General features: G+C 38.5%; 1 protein-coding gene across 1 annotated transcript in view; it reads left to right on the forward strand.

The window, feature by feature from the left end:
* ABCB7 (ATP binding cassette subfamily B member 7) overlaps positions 1-17985 on the forward strand; it is a 65376-nt gene extending 47391 nt beyond the window's left edge. Inside the window, exons 10-16 of the mRNA XM_034781453.1 lie at positions 2050-2207; positions 2771-2934; positions 3102-3231; positions 3706-3877; positions 11470-11573; positions 14055-14162; positions 16646-17985. Coding sequence (XP_034637344.1) covers positions 2050-2207; positions 2771-2934; positions 3102-3231; positions 3706-3877; positions 11470-11573; positions 14055-14162; positions 16646-16864 — 1055 coding nt within the window. The 3' untranslated portion in view covers positions 16865-17985. The remainder of the gene's footprint in view (positions 1-2049; positions 2208-2770; positions 2935-3101; positions 3232-3705; positions 3878-11469; positions 11574-14054; positions 14163-16645) is intronic.
* The last annotated feature ends 3527 nt before the right edge of the window (positions 17986-21512 follow it).

A 21512-nucleotide genomic window follows, 5' to 3' on the forward strand; every position in this document is an offset into this window, starting at 1 on the left:
CCTGCCACAGACAGTGATGGTTCTGAGATCTGTAGTTGAAAAAGTAACTCATGTTGAATGTACTGTCTTTTCTAGGGATTCTGGGTTTCTCTAGAATATGTAAGTTAATGGAAAGACATGTGCATAATGGTGACCAATTACAGAAGTTTTTGCACCCATCAGTTGCTCATCTGTGCTCATTCATTCTGAGATGATACTAGGGCTATGTATACCCTACCACTTATGTCACTCAGGGGTGTGAATAGGCCACCTCCCTCAGTTTCTCCTACCAACATAACTACCCCCCTTGTTGTGGGTGGATTAATTAAGTCGATGGGAGAGCTCTCTCCCCTCAGCTTAGAGCGGCTAGGCATAGCCTAGCTCTGTGTTTGAGAAGCCCTTCTCTGGAGGTAGATCCTATACCTGATAGAACTGTCTAGAGTCATTTAGTGTTATGGCACATGCTGGTAACTATTAGTCTAAAGAATCTGACATTTAGATAGAAAAAGATTTAGTAGGAAACATAACTTAGCAGTACACTTGTAAATCTTGCCTTTCATAGTATGTACTGAAGAATTACAAAATATGACTATTATATTTATTGATGCGTGTGGCTTTTTGCTGGGCATTTTGTTTTGTTACTGAAAATATTTTTTAAAAGGGGAAAATCCTTTCTTTTAGGTTGACTTGTCCATCCTCTACCCATGCAAGATTGTTTCCCTACACTATGTACTGTACTTTATTACTTTGTCTTATTTAGTTTTAAATCGCCACTAGTCTCAGGAGGCTATTCCCCAATCTAATAGAATCCCAGTATGGAAATGTTTCTACATATTTTATCTTTCTTTACTCATTTCCATCCCTCACACTAAACAATACCTCTTCCATCTCAGATAAGATGGAATAACCATTAAATACTTGTAGACTAATATGGCAGCAGAATGACCCCATTTGGTCATTATTTTAATTAAGCGGAACTAAAATATCTCAGGCATTACAAAGCACCAGAATGATGGGGTAAGCAAAGATTTCTCTTGACATGGGAATCCTTGGGGGGCAAACGCTGGCATATTTTTGTCTGTTTGCCTGCCCTTCTTCCCACACATAAGGGATATGCCAGAGGAAGGGAGGCAGTGTAGTGGAGTGCACAGCATTGTGACAGGTCCTTGGCTGGTGCAGTGTCTGGCTATTGTAACCAGTGTAATGTAGGGCAGTTCCTAGCTGGCCTAAAAACAGGGGAGTGGAAAAGTGGCTTGGAGCCCTTTCCTGCCCATTCTCCTTGGCCGAGTATAAATTCAGAACATCTGAAGATTGACCACTTCTTAGTTTTTCCTCCCAGGTCAGGCCTGTCTGTCTTTTTGGCTCTTCTTTGAATATCTTCCTGCTCAATGTATTTGGTACTGAGATCCTCATAGTGTCACACAGTATCCGAGGTGTGGTCTCACCAGAGCCACATAGAAAATTAATGTTCCCTCTCTGGTCCATGAAATGATGTCCCTAATATCTAGGTTCCATTGGTTGTTTCTTGTCTATATTTCTAAGGTCTTTTAGAACCCATTGAAAAGAGAGAAACAGTGGAGTTTGCAACATCTCCTGGTCTAGAATTTTCTGTGATTTTATAACTATGCTATCTGCCTCTTTTTCCAAATAATGTAATATCTTAATGAAATCAGCATAAGTGACGACTGTGACACTTGACTGGACAAACTGTGCTCCTCCAAGAATGACCTTTCTTTTGTGTTGTTAAACAGTTGTATCCTATTGTAAATGTGGTACATCTCTACCCCAATATAACACTGTCCTCGGGAACCAAAAATCTTACCGCGTTATAGGTGAAACCGCGTTATATTGAACTTGCTTTGATCCGCCAGAGTGCGCAGCTCCGCCCCCAGGAGCACGGCTTTACCGCGTTATATCTGAATTCGTGTTATATCGCGTCGCATTATATCGGGGTAGAGGTGTATAGCAGAGACTATGCTGGATTTCACACTAACAGCCCTAAAATATTTATGTGCCATGCTGGTAAAATATTTAACATAAATGCTGTCTCTCCCCTATTTTTATTTTAAGGGAACTTGACAGTTGGGGATCTGGTAATGGTGAATGGACTGCTATTCCAGCTTTCTCTACCACTTAACTTCCTGGGAACAGTGTACAGAGAGACTAGGCAAGCTCTCATAGATATGAACACCTTGTTCACACTGCTTAGCGTAGACACAAGAATTAAAGTAAGTAATTTAGAAAGTACTTTTAAAAAAGTTACCAAGTACTTCAGCATTAATAGGGTATTTTTTTCCTGGCAATGTTCTCACTTCATCCTCTGTTACCTTTCAGCGCTAATTTCTATTTTACAAGGAGATGCTGTGTAAGAAAGCTCTGTTCATTCTGTGTGTTAAGTGCAGTTAGTAGAATAGCTTTTGCTTTTAACTTGCAGAGCCTTTTAGTAAGAGAGAATGTTATTTCACAGAGAAGCTGTCTTGGTATTGAGATTTTTTTATTTTAGTGTTTGCACCATGCTCTTAAGTCTTTTAGTTGTAATTAATGATGCAGAATTTATTATGCCAAAAAGCTGCCTAGAAGCTGAATGATCAGAAGGGAAATTTTTGACCTTCAGGGAGGAGAGGAATGAAACACAATCTTCACATGTATGGCTGAAATAAATAATTTTTAACTTGTTAAAGCTAAAGCATCTGCCTTTCACTTTTTGAATTAGGAAATTGACTGTTAAGCTTGTTGAGCTGTTTGAAATACATTCTGAGCAGTGTGTAAAGTGGCACTCTTTTTTTAATAGGACAAAGAGCTGGCTCCACCGCTGCACATCACACCACAGACTGCTACCATCGCCTTTGATAACGTGTATTTTGAATACCTTGAGGGGCAGAAAGTCCTTAATGGAGTGTCTTTTGAAGTCCCTGCAGGAAAGAAAGTGGCCATTGTAGGAGGTAGTGGGTCAGGGTGGGTAAATGGACTGTGCCAAATTCTGCATCATTGATTAGAGTTTGAAAATATGATTTTATTCTGCTTTGGTGATTTTTTTTTTCTGTGATACTTTTATATTGATTGAGCTTTACAAATGCTAAAGTAAAATTTAACCTTCATTTCAACCCTTCTCTCAATTTTAGAAAAAGCACAATAGTAAGATTACTATTCCGCTTCTTTGAACCCCAGAAAGGAAATATTTATGTTGCTGGTCAGAATATACAAGACATCAGCTTGGAAAGCCTGAGGAAAGCTATAGGCGTTGTACCTCAGGTATAGTGTTTTATAATATCCCAGATGTCCTTGATAGTGTAACTTGATATTCAGAAGCTCTGGTTCAAATGGAAGACAAGGTTTGCACAATTGTGTTGTCAGGCTTAATTTGAAAGTCTCTGTTGCTTCAGTATTTCAGGAACCCTTGTAACTTTTAATATTTGAAACATCAAGGAGATGTTACTACTGGAAATGAAGAGGTTTCTTGCACGGTGTTTTACATAGTCATTAACACTTGTTGCAAGATGGTAAAACTAGAGCATGTATTATAAAGATCTTAATGATTTAACTCAAAATACATTTTATATCTGTTCAAGATATTGAAACATCCAATTGCATTTTCCCAGAAACATTTTTCCCTTAAGGGCTCAGTGGAAGAGTATAAACTAATCTGTATTGATTTTTTTTTTTCCAACCTGCACCCATGAAGTATCAATCATATTTTCATATTTAAAATACTCTTTACAATTGTAGGATGCCGTTCTATTCCATAACACCATCTACTACAACCTCTTGTATGGTAATATTGGTGCATCAGCAGAAGAGGTGTATGCAGTAGCAAAGTTGGCAGGAATCCATGATGCTATTACCCGAATGCCCAATGGGTACAACACACAAGTTGGTGAACGAGGACTCAAGCTCTCAGGTAAATCTGTAAATATGTACATTCTTTGCACCATTTTTGCTAGCTCCAAACTGTGTACACAGTTCACACATCGCCCCGAGATGTCATTAATTTGAAGTTCTTAGCTGGCATGTAATAAGTGTAGAGTTAAATATTAATACCAGTGGCTCAAGACCTCTGTATTCTAGAAGGTATTTAAAGGAATATATTTTCAGGGAACATTAAGTAATGTCAGAATTACATAGACTTTTTTCCTTCTAGTGTGATGTGTGAGGGTAGTAGAAGAATGTGTATGAATAGAATTGGAATGTCTGGTGTGTTTGGTTTGATGATGTGTGTTGCTGCTTATGTTGTATTGTAGGTTTACACAAGTGTGTGTAGACCTTCCAAGTTTGGATTTTTAAATATAAATGTGCAGCTACTACTTTTTTTGTGTGTGTGTGAGTGCTGTTATGAAGTATTTTGGTACAGTATATTGGAAATTGATCCTTTTCATAGTAAAAGGGATTTTATAATTTTATGGTAACTTGCTATTTTGAATTTGAGATAAATTAATACATAACCTTAACTGACAGATTGCAATGTGTATTGGCTATATAACACACCTAATATAAAACCCAAAAAGCAAGGAAATAAAAAGTTAACATACCCTGTGCAGCTCCACCCAGAGAGACACATCTCACCCAGCAGCACAACCACAATACACATGCCAGAGAATGTACCACAACCTTAACTCAGTAGGGATGCCAGCTTTTCAGCATCACCCTGCCAAACTTCCACCTACCACCTCCATACCACATTCAGACCTGACTATCTCCTCTCGCTTCCCACCACTGCCCCTTCTGTACAGTTCTGTAAAATTACGCATATGCATGTTTGAGGAAAGTCGGGGTGGAAGGCTGGCATCCTTACTGGGACAGAGTTAAGTGGGTGATAGCAAGTGATAGATGACTGACTGCATGGCAGTTGGGAAATGTCTGGATGCCTTACCTTGTTTATTTGTAGGACTTTTGGGGTGGGTGGATGTGGGGTTTTAAGATGTAGAATTTTGTGTTTTATTGGTGTGTTTGTGCACGCGTACATGTTTTTCATTGAGTGTTTCAACCTTAGCCATCTTTTAAACCTAAAGTTTTGTTTGGAAATAAGCTGTTAGATTTGTGCTCAAGACATTGTCAACATTATTAACCTATGAATTGTATATGTTGAATAATGCAAAACTGAAATCCATGTTTATCTTGCGGGATGAAACAATCATAACAAAAGAATAAATGTTACATTTTATGTAGTAGTCTGTATTCTTATGGTGCTTACAAATGTTTTATAATAGATAGCTGCGTGAAAGTGGAATGTGGTAGCGATTTCATGAAGTATTCCCTGCTTATTCTGCTAATGGAATTGATTTTCCTTGTTGGTGGATATTCTGGAAAGTGCAAGGTGTGGTGATGACAAAACTCATAGGTGCCTGAATCCATTTTCTGTTATAGGTTTCAAAGATGTAAGGCAACATCTGCTTCTGACCAAATCCATATGCCAATGTATGCAGCAGTGTGTGCATTGTTCTTAAGGTGCATGTTGAAAGAAAATAACTTATCTATTCATAGCCATATTATCATCTCAGTAATCTAAAAGTTCCCAAAGAAAGAAGTGCTTTTGTCCATGACTAAAAGCCACTTGATGAAGTTTAAACTTCTCATATATTTTGTTTAAACTTTAAAGTTAATATCTGAAAATTGGCATATTTGAACATTTGCCTTATTTCACAAGGAGGGTTTTGTTCCCCTTTTTTTAAAAGAACTTCATTAGAATAACATGAAAGTGTGGGGCATTACTGGAGAGGTGGAGAGAAGTAGGTTATCAGAAAAGAGTGATTGCATGACACGGAGGTGTGTGCATAGATGGTTGGGGAGGGCATTCTAGGTGCAGGAGAAAGCACAAAGGCATTTGTGGACACTTGAAGGGAAGCAGGATATGTATAGCCCAAGGGCTGAGTGAGGGAGTAGAGGAAGATGAGATATAAGCGAGACAGAATGATGTAGAACCTAGCAGATAGGGATAAAAACATTTTGGCCAGTAACATTGTGTATGACTTGCAGGATGCAAGCTTGCTTTATTCTTACACTGTTTTCTCCAATACTGCTAATATCTCAAACCTTGTAACTTCAAACGATGGCCCCACCGTCAGAAATGCCTGTTGTAAAATCAAATTTTGTGTCTTGAAAGACACTTCTCCCATTAGTTATGGGGAGAAGTTCTTGCCTTTCTGACCTTGAGACTCTTGGGCAGAAGCCTTTTTGAAAGTTGAGGAAACATTTACTCCATTTTACACTTTGCACTGTCACCATGGTGATCTTGACTACACACACAACACAAGTTTTTTTGTGGAAGAAGCACTTAAATTGCGGTGAAAAAATGCAATTTTAAAATTATTATTATTTGGTCTTTGGTGTTTGAAAAATAATGTATCAGTAAAAATCAGAGTGATTTGAATTTACTAGTTGGCAAAGAAGCAGTTGAGGATGTGCCTTTGACATTGGAGTGAACAGCAGCTCCAATCGTAGAATCGTAGGACTGGAAGGGACCTTGAGAGATCATCTAGCCCAGTCTCCTGCACTCATGGTAGGACTAAGTATTATCTTGACCATCCTTGACAAGTGTTTGTGTAACCTGCGCTTAAAAATCTCCAATGATGGAGATTCCACAACCTCCAATTTATTCCAGTGCTTAATCACCCTGACAGTTAAGAAGTTTTTCCTAAAGTCCAACCTAAACCCCTTGCTTCTTATCCTATCCTCAGAGGTTAAGAACAATAATTTTTCTCCCTCCTCTTTGTAACAGCTTTTTATCATGTCCCCTCTGTCGTCTCTTCTCCAGACTAAACAAACCCAATTTTTTCTCTCTTCCCTCATAGGTCATATTTTTCTCGACCTTTAATCATTTTGTTGCTCTTCTCTGGACTTTCTCCAATTTGTCCACATCTTTCCTGAAATGTGGTGCCCAGAACTGGACACAGTACTCCAGTTGAAGCCTAATCAGCGCAGAGTAGAGCAGAAGAATTACTTCTCGTGTCTTGCTTACAACACTCCTGCTAATACAGCCCAGAATGATGTTCACTGTTTTTGCAAGTGTTACACTGTTGACTTATATTTAGCTTGTGATTCACTGATCCCCAGATTCCTTTCCGCAGTGCTCCTTCCTAGGCAGTCATTTCCCATTTTGTATGTGTGCAACTGATGGTTCCTTCCTAAGTGGAGTACTTTGCATTTGTCTTTATTGACTTCCATCCTATTTACTTCAGTTCAAACCATTTTTCCAGTTTGTCCAGATCATTTTGAATTTTAATTCTATCCTCCAAAGCACTTGCAACCCCTCAGAGCTTGTGCAAACTTTATAACTGTACTCTCTATGCCATTATCTAAATCATTGATGAAGATATTGAACAGAACCGAACCCAGAACTGATCCCGGTCGGACCCCTCTCAATATCCCTTTCCATCTTGACTGTGAACCACTGATGATTACTCTCTGGGAACGGTTTTCCAGCCAGTTATGCACCCCACCTTATGGTAGCTCCATCTAGGTTGTATTTCCCTAGTTCTGTTTCCCTACTCATTTACTTCTGACACTAAATTAGGTGAGTATTAGAATGTGGACAGTAGTTGTTAACATGTATCATAACTTTTACATATGATCAAGGTGCCAGGGAGGCTTAAGCCAATACTTCCAGAAATACCCACTAATTTTGGGTACTTCAAATGGCACATTGAATTGAACTCTATTGAAGTTGTGTGTGTTCAGCACCTTTCGGGACCCAACCTCTCTCAAATTGGAATCCTTAAAGAGAGGCATTTGAAAATTAGTTGACAATTTGGGGCTTTAATGTTTCAAACTCTCTCTTTCATCTGGATTCTGATAGAACATGTTTTACTAGTTAGAGCTACATTTTCAGTGTTAATGAAAGTTGTGAAGCTAAACTCCATCTATTGTGCTGCAAACCCTTTGTTTGTTTAATGGACTTGATACACCTTGTCACTAGTTCACTTTTATAGATAACCCTCTGACTTTACGAAGTAGCTCCATTTGAGTACTATCAATGTGATAATGACTTTGAAGTTTCATATTTTTCTGGAATTGTGAAATGGAAACCAGACCCGCTTCCCCAAATGCTTATGTGCTTTAGTTCATTAGAGCTTAAAACAATAAGTTCAGCCTCACATTTCCTGAGGGAAAATATTCAATCCTTTCCCAGGAGGTTTTTTCCCCCAAAGCATTCTAGTAAAGGGAGCAAGGGAAAACTAGGGGGAAGACAGTGAGTACACTCTGTACTTTAAGTGGGCTGCATTGAAATCCACATATTTCATTTTAACAACGGGAGAAGCTGAGTTTGAGGGGCCACTGTTCATAAACAAAGGATGTTTCAGTAAAAGAAAGGTAGGCTACCCTACTGGTGATATTAAAAATTAAGCTTCGGTGGAGGGGAGAGAGAAATAATGGACTTCCAGATGGAAAATGCGTGGCAGCATTTTTCATTAGAAATCTGGGGAAATGTAATTATGAGCCCTCATTCTCATAGATGTTCATCCTGTGGAGTGGAGCGCACGGTTAGAATTCTGTATGCAAATGGCTTACTTGCTGTAGTAAAAGATCCTTTTGTTCAAGTAATCCAGTGGTGATCATTGTAAAATTGTGGGATGTAAATTGTAGCAAGCCAACAGCGCACTTAGAGAGTTTAAAACTTTTTTAAAATGGGTAACTAAGTAGCCTGTGCTTAATGTGGGCAACATTCAGTCAAGTCAGTGAATTGACATCTCTCTAAGTCAGCAAATTAGCTTTAACAAGAAGAAATATCTATCTGTTGTATGTATGTGTCTATAGATTTTAATGTGATGAAGGAAACATTACAAATATTGCATGATGATTCTCCTCACTTGTGTAATGCTGAAATAAAAGGTGCAGTGGGGAAGAGTGTTTGTTAAAATGGAAACTTCTATATTCATTAAATGCAATGAGTAAATGCTTAATGGACAGTAAACTTTGTAAACTAACTGTTTACATAGAGAGTGAACAACAAATATCAAAACAGCTTTAGCCTATGCAGGCAATATAAATTTAAATTTTAAACATTGATATAAACCTGGCTTTTATTTGTCTACAGTATTAAGCATTGCAAATACAAAAGCATTTTAAAAATATTCACTGAACACTGCTTTGTTGGATTGTGCATAAAGAAAAACATGAAGCAACTGAATATGCTGCAAACCAGCTGCATAAGAGAAGGCCACCAATTATGGGATCACTGCATGCTTTTCAATCATGGGTTCTAGCAAACAGTGATATTCTTCATACTAGATATTTCTTAAAAGAGAGAAGTAAAAATAACATCTTGGGAAAATAGTGCAACTTCAGTTTATTGCTCGGTTTAACCACATTCTTATATACACAGATTACACAATAAATAAGGGTTATATCAAGACGAGATGGTGGATCTGATGGGATCCCTGGGGTGCAGCCTGGGACTGTGGGACCACTGTTCCCCCTTAACTCTCTCCAGCCTGGGCTGTCCCTCACAATGCCTTACTAGTGACGAGCAGCAAGCCCCTCCAGGAGCTGTGATCGCTCAGCACACCAGCATGTGGAGCCCCACACACCTAGCTAGATTTCATGAATGCTCCCAGAGCCACTCATAAATCACACAGAGAGAGGCACCAGAGCCAAATCCTCCCAGCACTGTACCCCAGGAATATACCGTCTTGCACTGCTCAAAACGAGCAGTGCAAATTTATTAATTGGTTCATCACTTTATCAATGGAAAATGGATCTACACCAGTCATTGCAAAACCTGAGCAGATTTGCCACATGCTTCATACAAACGCACCGGTGAAGATGTACAATAAAACAAATGTATTGATTACAAAAAACAGATTTTAAGTGATAGTTACCATAAGAAATAAAATATAAGCACGCAGTCTAAACTCTCAACCTTATTAGACTGGGTAACAACTAGACAAAGCAGTTTTTCTCACCCCACTGGATATTGCAGTCCTTAATATACAGATTTCACCTTTGAAATCTGGGCAAGTTCCCTCAGTTGGAGTCTTCAGAGTATCCTTGTTGCTTTCAGCATAGGTGGGTGAAGGAGAAAAGGTCCAGTATGAGCCCCCTGTGTTTGGTTTTATACCCTCAGTCCATGTGCTTGGAAAACAAGGCCAGGCATGTCTGGGTGACATTGCTGAGTCTCCAGGCAAGGCTGAGCAATTCCCCTAGTGTGGGCCCCATGCAGGTGAGTCATTGCATTGTAGCTCCCTTGCTGGACAATGGTTGTTGATGGGTTGATTGACATCCTGCCTGGGTGTTGGTTACTTTCCTTGCTGTTGCCTCTGGGGAGCTAATATCTGGCTGATTTCCCCAACTTACAGCATGTTTTAGTGACCACCATACAACACAATTCTCATAACTTCACATGCACCAATGATACACATATATGGATAGAGAAATGACTTTCAGCAGATCATAACCTTCCCCCTGATACTTTACAAGGCATGCTTTATATGTAAGATCATGATTATATAAAAATGGAGGATATGGGGGTTCCAGGACACTCCCCCAAGATATAGAATGTCACAGTGGGGATTGGTGAACAACAGAACCACAAGGTAGAAAAAGAGGGTGCTTAGGGGATCATTTATTGGGGGGTGTTAGGTGTTGTGTATGCAAGAACTTGAGGCTGCTGCAGGCAGTTGAAGAATCATGTTTACATAACCATATTGGATTTTTGGGGAGCACCTGAGTAAAGGCAAATAGTGGAAGGCTAGCCGGAAGTGAGTTGTGAGAGAGATTTGGTGGCAGCATGTAATGTTGCATGGCTCATGTGACGATGGAGGCTGTTTTAGGCATGGAATATTGTATATGAGCGTATAGTCCTGAGTCAGAAGCAGCATGAAACCAATTCAGTATCCTGCAAACTGGAATCAAAAGATTGAGGTCTATTCCTGGCTCTGCTACTGACCTGTCTGATCTTGCACTAGTCACTTTGCCTCTCTGTATCTGTTTCCCCATCTGAAAAAATGGGAATAATGATTCTTAGCTTCCTTTTTAATGCTCTTTGAAGATCTGTACATGAAATAAAAAGAGCTATGTAAGAGCTAAGTATTATTTCAAAGTACCGCTGGGCACTCTTTTTACACTTGAGCACTTTGTTGCCCCCACTAAATTGTGTTTGGAAGGTTACTTTCTGTCCAGCTTTAACACTGATTTCAAAATTGAAATCAGTTTTACATTTGACTAATACGTCTGGTGTCACTATTCAGAAAATGGCTGCTGGTGGCAGCCAGAAGTGTAATAATTCCAATTGTCATTTCAACCTCAAATGGACTTTAGTCCCATGTGAAAATTATCAGGTAAGCTTCAAGATTCTGCTGAGCAAAATGGGTGGAGGTTTCTTGTAATGTGGCTGTAATCCCTCTCTTTTTATATGAAATGTTTGCATGGCAAAGACGAATGAAAGATGTACTTCAGATGTATCCTATTTGTAGGTCTCTCTCTTTATCACAGGTGTTAGAATACCATGCCATGGTGATCAAGGCAAAAATAACCTTTTTTTCCTTCTCTGTTGCTCAGGAGGGGAAAAGCAAAGAGTTGCTATTGCCAGAGCCATCTTAAAGAATCCTCCTATTATTCTCTACGATGAAGCCACATCATCTTTAGACTCAATTACAGAAGAGGTAAATTAGGATAAAGAATCTAAAGCCTTTTCAGCTGCATTCTGTCCAACTTTGCTGGCCCTCCAACCTCCTCCCAGAAGAGTTTTTGTCATGTTTGCTTTTTGTCTAGCTATTCAAATGCCATTCTTTAGTATTGTCAATGAGAAGAGTAAAGAATCTTTCCCCAAAGGCCAAAAGTTGAGATACTAAGGGTATGTCTACACTGAGATTAAAAAACCCATGGCACTGCTCTGAGCCCAGGTCAGCTGACTCTGGCCTGGGCTTGCGGGGCTATAAAATTGCAGTGTAGACATTTGGCCTGGGGCTGAAGCCTGGTCTCTGAGACCCTCCCCCATCGCACGGTCTGAGAGCCTGGGCTCCACCCCAAGCCCAAACTCTGAATTGCAATTTTATAGCCTCATGAGTCTGCGTCCTGCAGAACCCAAGTCAGCTGACCCAGCCAGCCGTAGCCATGCCACAGATCTCTTATTGCAGCATAGATGTACCTTGAGATTCCCAACCTACTCTGAGCCAGAGCCACCAATGTCAGGTCCACATCTGAACTACTGTCCTGTTTTACAGCGTGACATCCTGTTGCAGCAGTAAGCCCACATCATTTGAAAGTGTTGCAGTTGCTAATGTACTCATGATGTATGAAGCCTACAGTCCACTTTAAATAGAGGAATTTGGGTGTTGTTTAATATTCATTACAATAGAAGTAATTTAAATGATTGTGACATAATGCAAAATAGAAAACCTTTCGTTCATTGTGGAGCGTCATACTGAGATGCAAGTCAGGTATGCATAACCTACACTGCTGGTATTAATTTATATTCATTTCATAGGAAGGGCTGTGAAATATGAGACTGTTGTGACACAGATGTCATGACACTACCACAGCAACTGCATCAGACTTCATAACCACATCTTTGTACTAAATACAAAAATCTCAGCAGTAACAGTAATTTCGTGAACTAATCGCATTTTCTAAAACTAGAGCTAAAAGAATGCTGTTTGCAAATTGTTTCCACTTGTGTAGATTATTTGGCATACTTTGACCGCCGATCACTAGATTGCGCTTATTTTACATAGGGAAGTCATTTAATGTACACTTGGTACATGCTTATGGTGTATAATATAAATAATCCCCCTGTCTGAAGTAAACCACTTCCCTGGACTTGTGTTTTTATCATTTGTGACAAAGATTTCTGAAGAGTACTACTTTTTTCCCTCTCATTTTGCTATATTTATTGCAAGGTTGCCAAACAAAGCGGAATGTTTGCACAACACAGCTGCACTTTAAAGGCAGCAAATAAAAATGAGTTCTTTCCAGAAATGTATATCTTGTAATCACAATGTTTTCTGACAGAGGCTAGCTTTATTTAAAGAAAACAAAATGCATATCCCAGCTTGTGTAGCAGTTACCCTAAGCCAACTTGTGTATGTCTACACTGTGGTAAAACACCCAGGGCACCTACTCTCAAACCCATAGTCAGCTGACCTGGGCTATCTGTGGTCATGCTGCAGGTCTTTTATTACATTGTAGACATAGCTTTAAATCACACTTCTGCATCTGAGGTATTGCAGCTCATGAAGATGGAAAAGGAAACACTGCTTCTGACTTGATGGGGATGGCTGTAGATAATAAATATTTCCTTGGGCTATTGTGGTTTTGGGGATTTTTGTGTTCCTTGTTGACACAGGCCAGGGTTTACATTTAAAATTTAGGTCATTTGTAGCTACTTCAGCCACGGTGTGAAAAATCCACACCCCGGATTGATGTAGCTATGTTGACCTAACCCCCGTAGACGCAGCTATGTCAATTAAGAATATTTCTGTCAACCTAATACTTCTGTCAACCTAACTACCATTATTTGGGGAGATGGTGTTCCTACACCAATGGAAAATCCCCTTTCATCAGCACAGGCTACAAATATGTGGCAGAAAGTATCACTGGGTAGCCTGGGCATAAGCTTTCGTGCGTAAAAAAATCTCACTTCTTCAGATGTAAGCAGGTTATGTGAACATGGCTCCCGTGGCATAGTTATACCGGTATAATCTCCTTAGTGTAGACATACCCACAGTCTTGGCTGTTCTTTAATTTTTGTTGATTTGGAAAGTAAAACACTATACCTGCACATGCCACAGCGATCAGCACTGTTTCTTGTACAGTCAAACTACAAACGTTTTTTTCTGAAGGTGAGCAAACAGTTCCCTTCCTCTACCCCCTTGAGATGTTTAAATTTCATAGAGAAGTGTAACCTCCCTTGGCTTTCCTTCACACTGCGAAGCTCTACTTTGAGGACTTTCACAGAGCTACTAATGTCTTATTCTAGGCATTGTGTTGCTTCTTCCATAAATAGTTCCAGCTATTTTTCAATTTGGGGCTTTGAAGACATTCTTCAGCATTCATTAAAACTTCTTTTGACATGTTACACAATCTGATTTTATTTCCTCTTAAATGTGTGTATATATATATAGATGTACATTTTTAATTTGCAGAACATTCTCAGTGCCATGAGGGACCTGGTAAAGCACAGAACAACTGTTTTCATTGCACACAGATTGTCAACAGTAGTTGATGCAGATGAAATCCTTGTCCTGGATCAGGTGAGAGACTATATCACCCTCTGTAATTCAACTTTGACATGATGTGAATGTTTTAGTGACACTGTGTGTGTGTGTGTTTGACATCTACAAATTATTTCTGAGTATACAGAACTGAACTGCCTTTGTCGGAAATTAACCATGTCTGAAAAATCTACCCTAAGTTTCTCTTACATAGTCATTTTTCTTGCAACAAATACAACTTATTAATGGCAGAAATTTAGTGTATCTGTACATATGAATGCCTAGTTTTTATATGTTGTAGTGCGCTTGTATAATACTTTTAACTACATGTAGTTACTAGTGTTTTAAGTGGATTACTGTAAATCCGATTCACTGGGCAATGTGGTGTTGGTTTAAGGTGGTGTACAATTTACCTCTATTATGGATTCCTGTCATGTTGGATTCCTAATGTGTTCCCCCAATTTATGTTTCATTTTCATCGCCCAATAAGAGTGGCCATTTTTCAGATACATCCCTGGTTTCTCATTTTCAATAGAAAAGAGAGCAGTGTGTGCTGTGTTTCTGCAGATAAAATTGTTGCAGGATTGTTCAATCTAATTATGGTAGAAATCTGAGCACCACTCTATTGTGGCTGGTAGCTCTAGAAAATTGTAATTATTCCCTCTGTCTTTCTCTCCACCCCCAAAAAGAGACCCTTTCAATATCCGATTAATATCGCTGTTCAGCCGCCACCTCATACTCTGACTGTTCTATGCTGTTCACCTTCCTCTCTGTTACAATCTGAGTAACAAAGTTAAAATGAGTGCCCCTAAAAATCACTTAATAGCTTTTTAAAATTGATATCTCAGTAGATATTAGTGATTTAGGTTTAGTCTGCCAATTATGGATCTTCTTAAATTTGCTGTTCATATGCTTGAATTCATTGAAATCTTCAGTGTCTAAAATATTAAAATGTATATATCTAGAAGAAAACAGACAGATATTTCTTTGGTATGTTAAATGATTGTGCTGGAATTTCTTAAACAAGAAACTTTTGAAGTGAGTTAATGGTATTTCTCAATATCATTGAGATTCAGATGGCAGGGACAAAATTAGATAATGGAGTAAACTCACTTCCCACCTGTCTGCTGTTTGCTGCTTTTGCTAAGCATTTAAATAGTATACATTCATGTGGCTCTACTTTTCTATAAAAAGTCACACCTAGCGCAACATTTAGTGTGGTTTATAACCATATGTAATGAGCCAATCTGTGAATTATATAATGTATCCCAACACAGTAAGAGTGTGTTTTGTATTATAGTATAATTGTTGGATTTAAAAAGAAACACAATTAAACTAGTTCATTAGTGTTAGCTGAGCAGCTGGGATGCTTAGGTTCATCAGTTGTCTTGCTTTTCCAAGCTCCTTCTTCAGTAGAGACTGAGTGATGTGCTCAGTCAGCCAACATGATGCATCACTCCCTGCTGGCAGACTGGTTCATGAAACATAGTTGACACTTGTGTGCAGGGTACAATAATGGCAGCCAATTAAATAAGGATCAGGAAAGGAGAAGGAGCTGGAAAATTGTATAACCGTTTTGCTGCATGATGTAAATATTACATCACAGGGTTGAGTATTTTCTCCTTATATTAATCAGTAAAAGCTACAAACGTGTTATTTTGATTATTATGCAGTCTAATAAGTGAGCTTAGTTTTTGGACCCACAGAGAGTACATGCATACTTAGTGGCCAATATAATTTTAGTGACTGAGCTTTCTAACATAGGAACAACTGAGGCCTTAGCAAAACACGGAGTTTGCACCAATTTAACTTAAATCTGGTTTTAAATCAATTTGGTTTAATTGTGCAAATCCTTGTGTGGACATTCTTATTTTTGGTTTAATAATGGCTTAATTCAGTTTAGCATAAATTTATTCCTAGTCAATTTAAACTAAGTCAAGATAAGGCAAATTTGGCATATGCACTAGTTTAATAATTATAATAAATCCTAACTCTTTTATATATAGTGCTAAACCTATTTTAAGTTGTATCTCTAGTTTAAACTGGTAGTTTTTCATGTAATCAAGCCGTGAACTTTGCCCAACTGAGACCTGAGGTCTACACCTATTTTTTATAACCCGGAGAAGATTGCAGTTCTTCGTCTTTAACATGGAGTGTGGCCTGAGTCCGTACATACAGTGCTCCCTCTATCTGAACCTGTCTCTGGGGGTTTCACCTCCTTATTAAAGAGGAGGATTTCTGTGATCTACACTGTGACTGGACGGCGGGGCTCAGGCTTTGGCTTCAGTCCTGGGCGGCGGGGCTCAGGCTTTAGCTTCAGCTCTGGCCCCCCTGCCTGGGGCGGCGGGGCTCAGGCATAGGCTTTGCCCCCCCCACCCCCACCCAGAGCGGACTCAGGCTCTTCTCTCTCTCCCCTTCTCTCTCTGTTGTCAGAATGGGGTTGCGGTGCAGTGAAGTTTGAGAACCCCTGATCTAAAGGTCTGATAGCGTTCAATCACTAACTTTATATATATATTTTACAGGGTAAAGTTGCTGAGCGTGGTAGCCATTTAGATCTTCTTGCCAGTCCCAGCAGTCTCTACTATGAGATGTGGCACACACAGAGCAGCAGAATACTAAATAGTAATATCAACCAGAAATGGGAAGAGAGAAATAACCATATGTCCAAAGAAGAGGAAAGGAAGAAACTACAAGAGGAAATTATCAACAGTGTGAAGGGCTGTGGAAACTGTTCCTGCTAAATGTGCAATGCAGGATTAAATTTCTGCTGCCGGTTAAAGGGTGATACAAGACTGCACTGAAGCACAGCTGTGATTTGAAAACAAACAATTCAGACACTTCCTGGTTGGTTTTGTTTTTTTACGGTATCTCAACGCAGCATAACTTCTCTAACCAAAGGATTTATTTCTACATTGTCAGAATCTCTAATATTTAATGAGGTGCGTGAGAGCTTTTGAAAAACTCAATTTATTGCTAATTAACAAGGCATATTTTTATGGCCGTTTCAGACATTTATACATTTTACTGGCAATCACTTGTCAAATGACCTAGATCATTCAGCTGGCAAAGATGGAATTATTTGAACTGTATCATTAAGTGGTAAACAGACTTGTTCTTCGTTTATTTTCCACCATTGATGGCTGGCAAAGGTGTTTTATATTTTTAATGTGATTCAGTTAACTTGAATGTGTATGCTAAAAAATAAGATGTACTTAGTTCTATTAAATGACTCTCTGGCTTGACATAACGCGTTTCCTTTTTAAGAACAACAAAGCAAAAATCCTCTAGTAGCAAAATCAAATTTTGGGGAGGGGGAATAGCAGGGGAGGGGCCGGAGGCGAGCCTCCCAGGGCAGGAGCTCAGGGGCCGAGCAGGAGAGTCCCGCGGGCCGTAGTTTGCCCAACTCTGAACTAAGGGCTTAACTGTTGGAGGAGAACCTTGGATGTTGAACTCAAGTCTTGGCGGCAGAATATTTCAGGTCACCTTAAAGATTTGTTAAGGAATTCACTTCCTAATAAAACTGGAAATTAACTTCTTCCAAATGAGTAAAATAAGGTAAAGAACAAGACCAAAGCCAGAATTTTCAGTTTTCACTAATTTGGGTGCCCAACTTGTGCTTGATTTTTTTGACGTTAATGGGAGCTGCAGGTCCTGTTTACCTCTGAAAATTGAGCATGTAGGTGCCTCCAGGAGGATGCCCAGAAAGTGAAGAACCCAAAGTTACTGAACGCTTATTAAAATGTGGCTGCAAATGTAAATTTACTTTTTTTTGATGCTGTAACATTCATTTTAGCTGAACCTGTCATCAAGCTAGCTACAAAAAACTTGTCAAAGTAAAGGAGGCTGCGCTTTTGATTTCTTCCTTTTTGGCTAGTCTCATTCTCTCTCTTAAAATTATGTAAGAGAAAAATAATCTGTGCCAATATGTAACATATGCTCAATTAAAAATTACTGTAAAGAGACTGTCAAAATACAAAGATGAATGACCTTCAGCCTTGGTGTGCAGAATCAAGGTAAAATCATGGTGATCTGTGGTGACAGTTCAGAATTATTTCTATTTAGGGGCTCTCTTTTATTTTCCCTAATGGAACGTCTCCTTTTTAAATTTGTTTTAGCAGCACAAGAACGACAAACAATATAATAATCTCAACTGCCAGAAACAGTTAGCAAAGGGTTAATAAAAGTCCCTTTTGAGACTTTCTCCCTTTCATATATGATGTGACTTCAAATAACTCAACTAGATTTTTTAAATTAAATAACTTATGCAGTATCTACTGCTGTATGTACTGAATTATATACAAAAGCTGTATTTAATAACGTTTCAATATTTTCTTAAACACCTTCGTTGCTTTGACACATTACTTGACGTTTACATGTTTTAGTGATTGTGATGTGAATTCAATTGTGGTTACAAGTTTTTCTGAATGGACAATTGCCCACATATTACCAGGTTTATATAGTCTGTTCATTGCCTAAATAAAAATAGATCTAACACTAGCATTATCTTGAAAGTATCTGAAACAAACCAATAATTCCTTTGCTAGAATATATGATACAGGAAACCTGCTTTGGCAGCTAAGTAAGTGCTGTAATGAAGCTGACGCGTCTTAATCAGTTGCAAAAAGTTTTGTGTGTCCGTGTACTCCAGAACTTTGTGTGTGTTTGCCATTGTAGGAAAGGGTGATCTTTTTAGCCAGCAAATACCATGAAGGTTATTTTGTTAATTTTGTAAAGGGTTTGGAGCAGAGGTGTGGCTATTGCTAAACTGCACATCACCACCATCAGTTTGGAGAGGGCGGGGAATGTAGGAGATTGGGAAGGCCTCTAAACTGATTTTAGTGATAAGTGAGATTTTTTTCCCCATGTCCTATATATTCTCCTGTACCTAAAAGAGAAGAGAATTTACTTAGAAACAGATAATTGTTGGAAAGCTGGCGGGTTACAAATTGACTTGGTTTTGCCACTGCTCCAGCTCTGCGTTACTCCATCGAACAGATGTGAGACCAAAATGAGTATTATGTCTTGCCTGGTGAGCAGGAATGTCAAAGGAGTAGTAGCATTTCACTTATTAATCTTCGTGTTTATTAGAGATGTAAAACTTTGGTTCTGAATTTGTTAGGATTGGATTTGTGTATTCATGTGTCATGCATTTACATTGGCTATTCTAAACAGGCCTTTTAGAGTACTTGCTGACCTGAAGAATCACAGCTTAGGAGGACTTGAACAAATACAGAGAGGTGTGCCAAGTTTTGGGGCAGAGGATGTCCTGTTAAAATCCCTAATTTACAGTCTCTGGTGGGAAAATTGGTTCATTTTGAAACCTTCTCATAGCTGCTGTGAACAGCTGTAGGTGCTGTTAACATCGGGGGTAGCAAAACTGATACATCACTGTTCTAAAACAGCATCTTTACATAATGTTTGGAAGTCTTGTGGACTGGGCACAGGTCACTGGTAAAAATTAAACCAGTCCGCAACATTTATAAAACCAAAGCTTGCCATGTTGGCATGAAAAAGTCTGGACTAAATAATGCTACTTAAATTCATTTTTTGTTTCTAGAAGAACTTGCACCTCTTCAATTGTGTTAATTATTTCTAGATATGTATACTTGTTTGAGATGCATATCCTAATTGTTTAAAATGACTGCTTCTCAAAGCAAGTATCCGCCTAACAGCTCTAAACATCTTGACTTTAGATTTATTTTTTGTTCCCGAGCAAAAGCTGTCTGAACAGAGAATATAAAGATAAATACATAAATGTCTCTAGTTACTGTTATAATTTGCTACGGTTAGCAAATTTGGGGTCTTTACAAATGTGAATTTATAATTCTCCAGTGCAGGTGGTTTCACAGTTTTATGCCTGGCTATTCTGTCACTACTAATCCATAACAGCATTTAAATATGTTTGAAATTCAGATGTGAAATTGTCAGTTTTCTTTACAGTATGGGAAAATAAAATGTTAATCGTACATTACAGATAAGATACTCAATGTCCATCAAAAGCCAGTTAAAACCATGTTGTATAAACTTTCAGCTGGAAAACTCCTTACCGTAACTCCATTGTTAATCTGTGCATAGATAATTATTACTAATTAAATGATTTATCTTGTGAATAGAAATGTGTGTCCTGTTGAAACGATGCTTACAGCTTTACAGCAGTTCCCGGGAGAAACCAATAGTTTGTCAGTAAGATGCTCAGAATAAGAACAGATATGATTTTAATAGAAGCTATGGGAGTGTTACCCTGCATCCACTCAGAAGAGAGCTTCAAATTGTTTCTTAGTAAAAGTAATTGTTTGCCGTCCTCAGTAACATCAGTGACGTTGATTGCTAGTTATATTGCTTTAGGATAGTATTAGGTAATCAGAAATTTTGGATGATCAGTCAGAGAAAGGTAAGTTGATATTGTGCACCCAAATTTTCCTCTATCACCCCACCATACACACTTATTTATTGTTAGAAGAAAAACAAAAACAATTGTTTGACTCCATAAAGAGCTTCTGTATTAGCTAGGTCATACTGAAGAATATCCATGTTTTCTTAGTAAAAGCTTCTTTTTTTTTAGTTTAAAATCATGCATCATTCGTATATTTCTTACATACATTTACAGCTAAATACTCCCACCCCCTCCCCATCAACTCCTCCAGCACTTATTGTTTACAATAGCTGTTGAGCCATACTCTCTTGAGACTCAAAAGCTCTCTACTCACTGTTTCTCTGTGCATCTGTAGTTCTGGCTTTCCCGTTGGAAATGGAAATATGAAATATACTTACTGCAACCCAATTTATCATGTAGTTGTGCTGATGCATTATGTTGAACACACTTGAGTTGCACTAGCCACATGCCATGGTATCACTTCATTATATAGTTAGGGTGTTTGAGCTCTGCATTGTCTTGCAGAGAGTGCTGTATTACTGGAATGAAGGAGAGTGATCCTGAAATGGATTGTTTGAGTTTGAATATAGCGTCCTCCAGCTGTTATTTCTAAAGTTTCATTTACCACATCTTTTAATAATAGTATGCAGAAATGTTCTACAAATGTTGACTGACAAAAAAGTGTAGACATTAATTTGTAGAGGATAAATTTAAGTATATTTTTTTCTTTCTGTGTATCCGCGTAACTTCCATTAATGCTAATTTGAGTTACATGTGTGCATCAAAGAAAACAGTAATTTAAGATTATAAACTGCTGGATTGTTACATAAATTAGGAATTGTTTTGAGATTACCATGCTTCTCATTTAGAATCTCATTTGTGTTTAAACAGTGGTCTCAGAGATGGCTGCTCAATGTTCTGTTGATTCTTCTATTCCGCAGTGGAGAATTTCCTGTGTCTTTCATCTTACATTTATCAGATGGTAGTTTGGTCCATTGGAACATTTGAAAAGTTTA

Source organism: Trachemys scripta, chromosome 9 (genome assembly GCF_013100865.1).
Source record: "Trachemys scripta elegans isolate TJP31775 chromosome 9, CAS_Tse_1.0, whole genome shotgun sequence".
Lineage (NCBI taxonomy): Eukaryota > Metazoa > Chordata > Testudines > Emydidae > Trachemys > Trachemys scripta.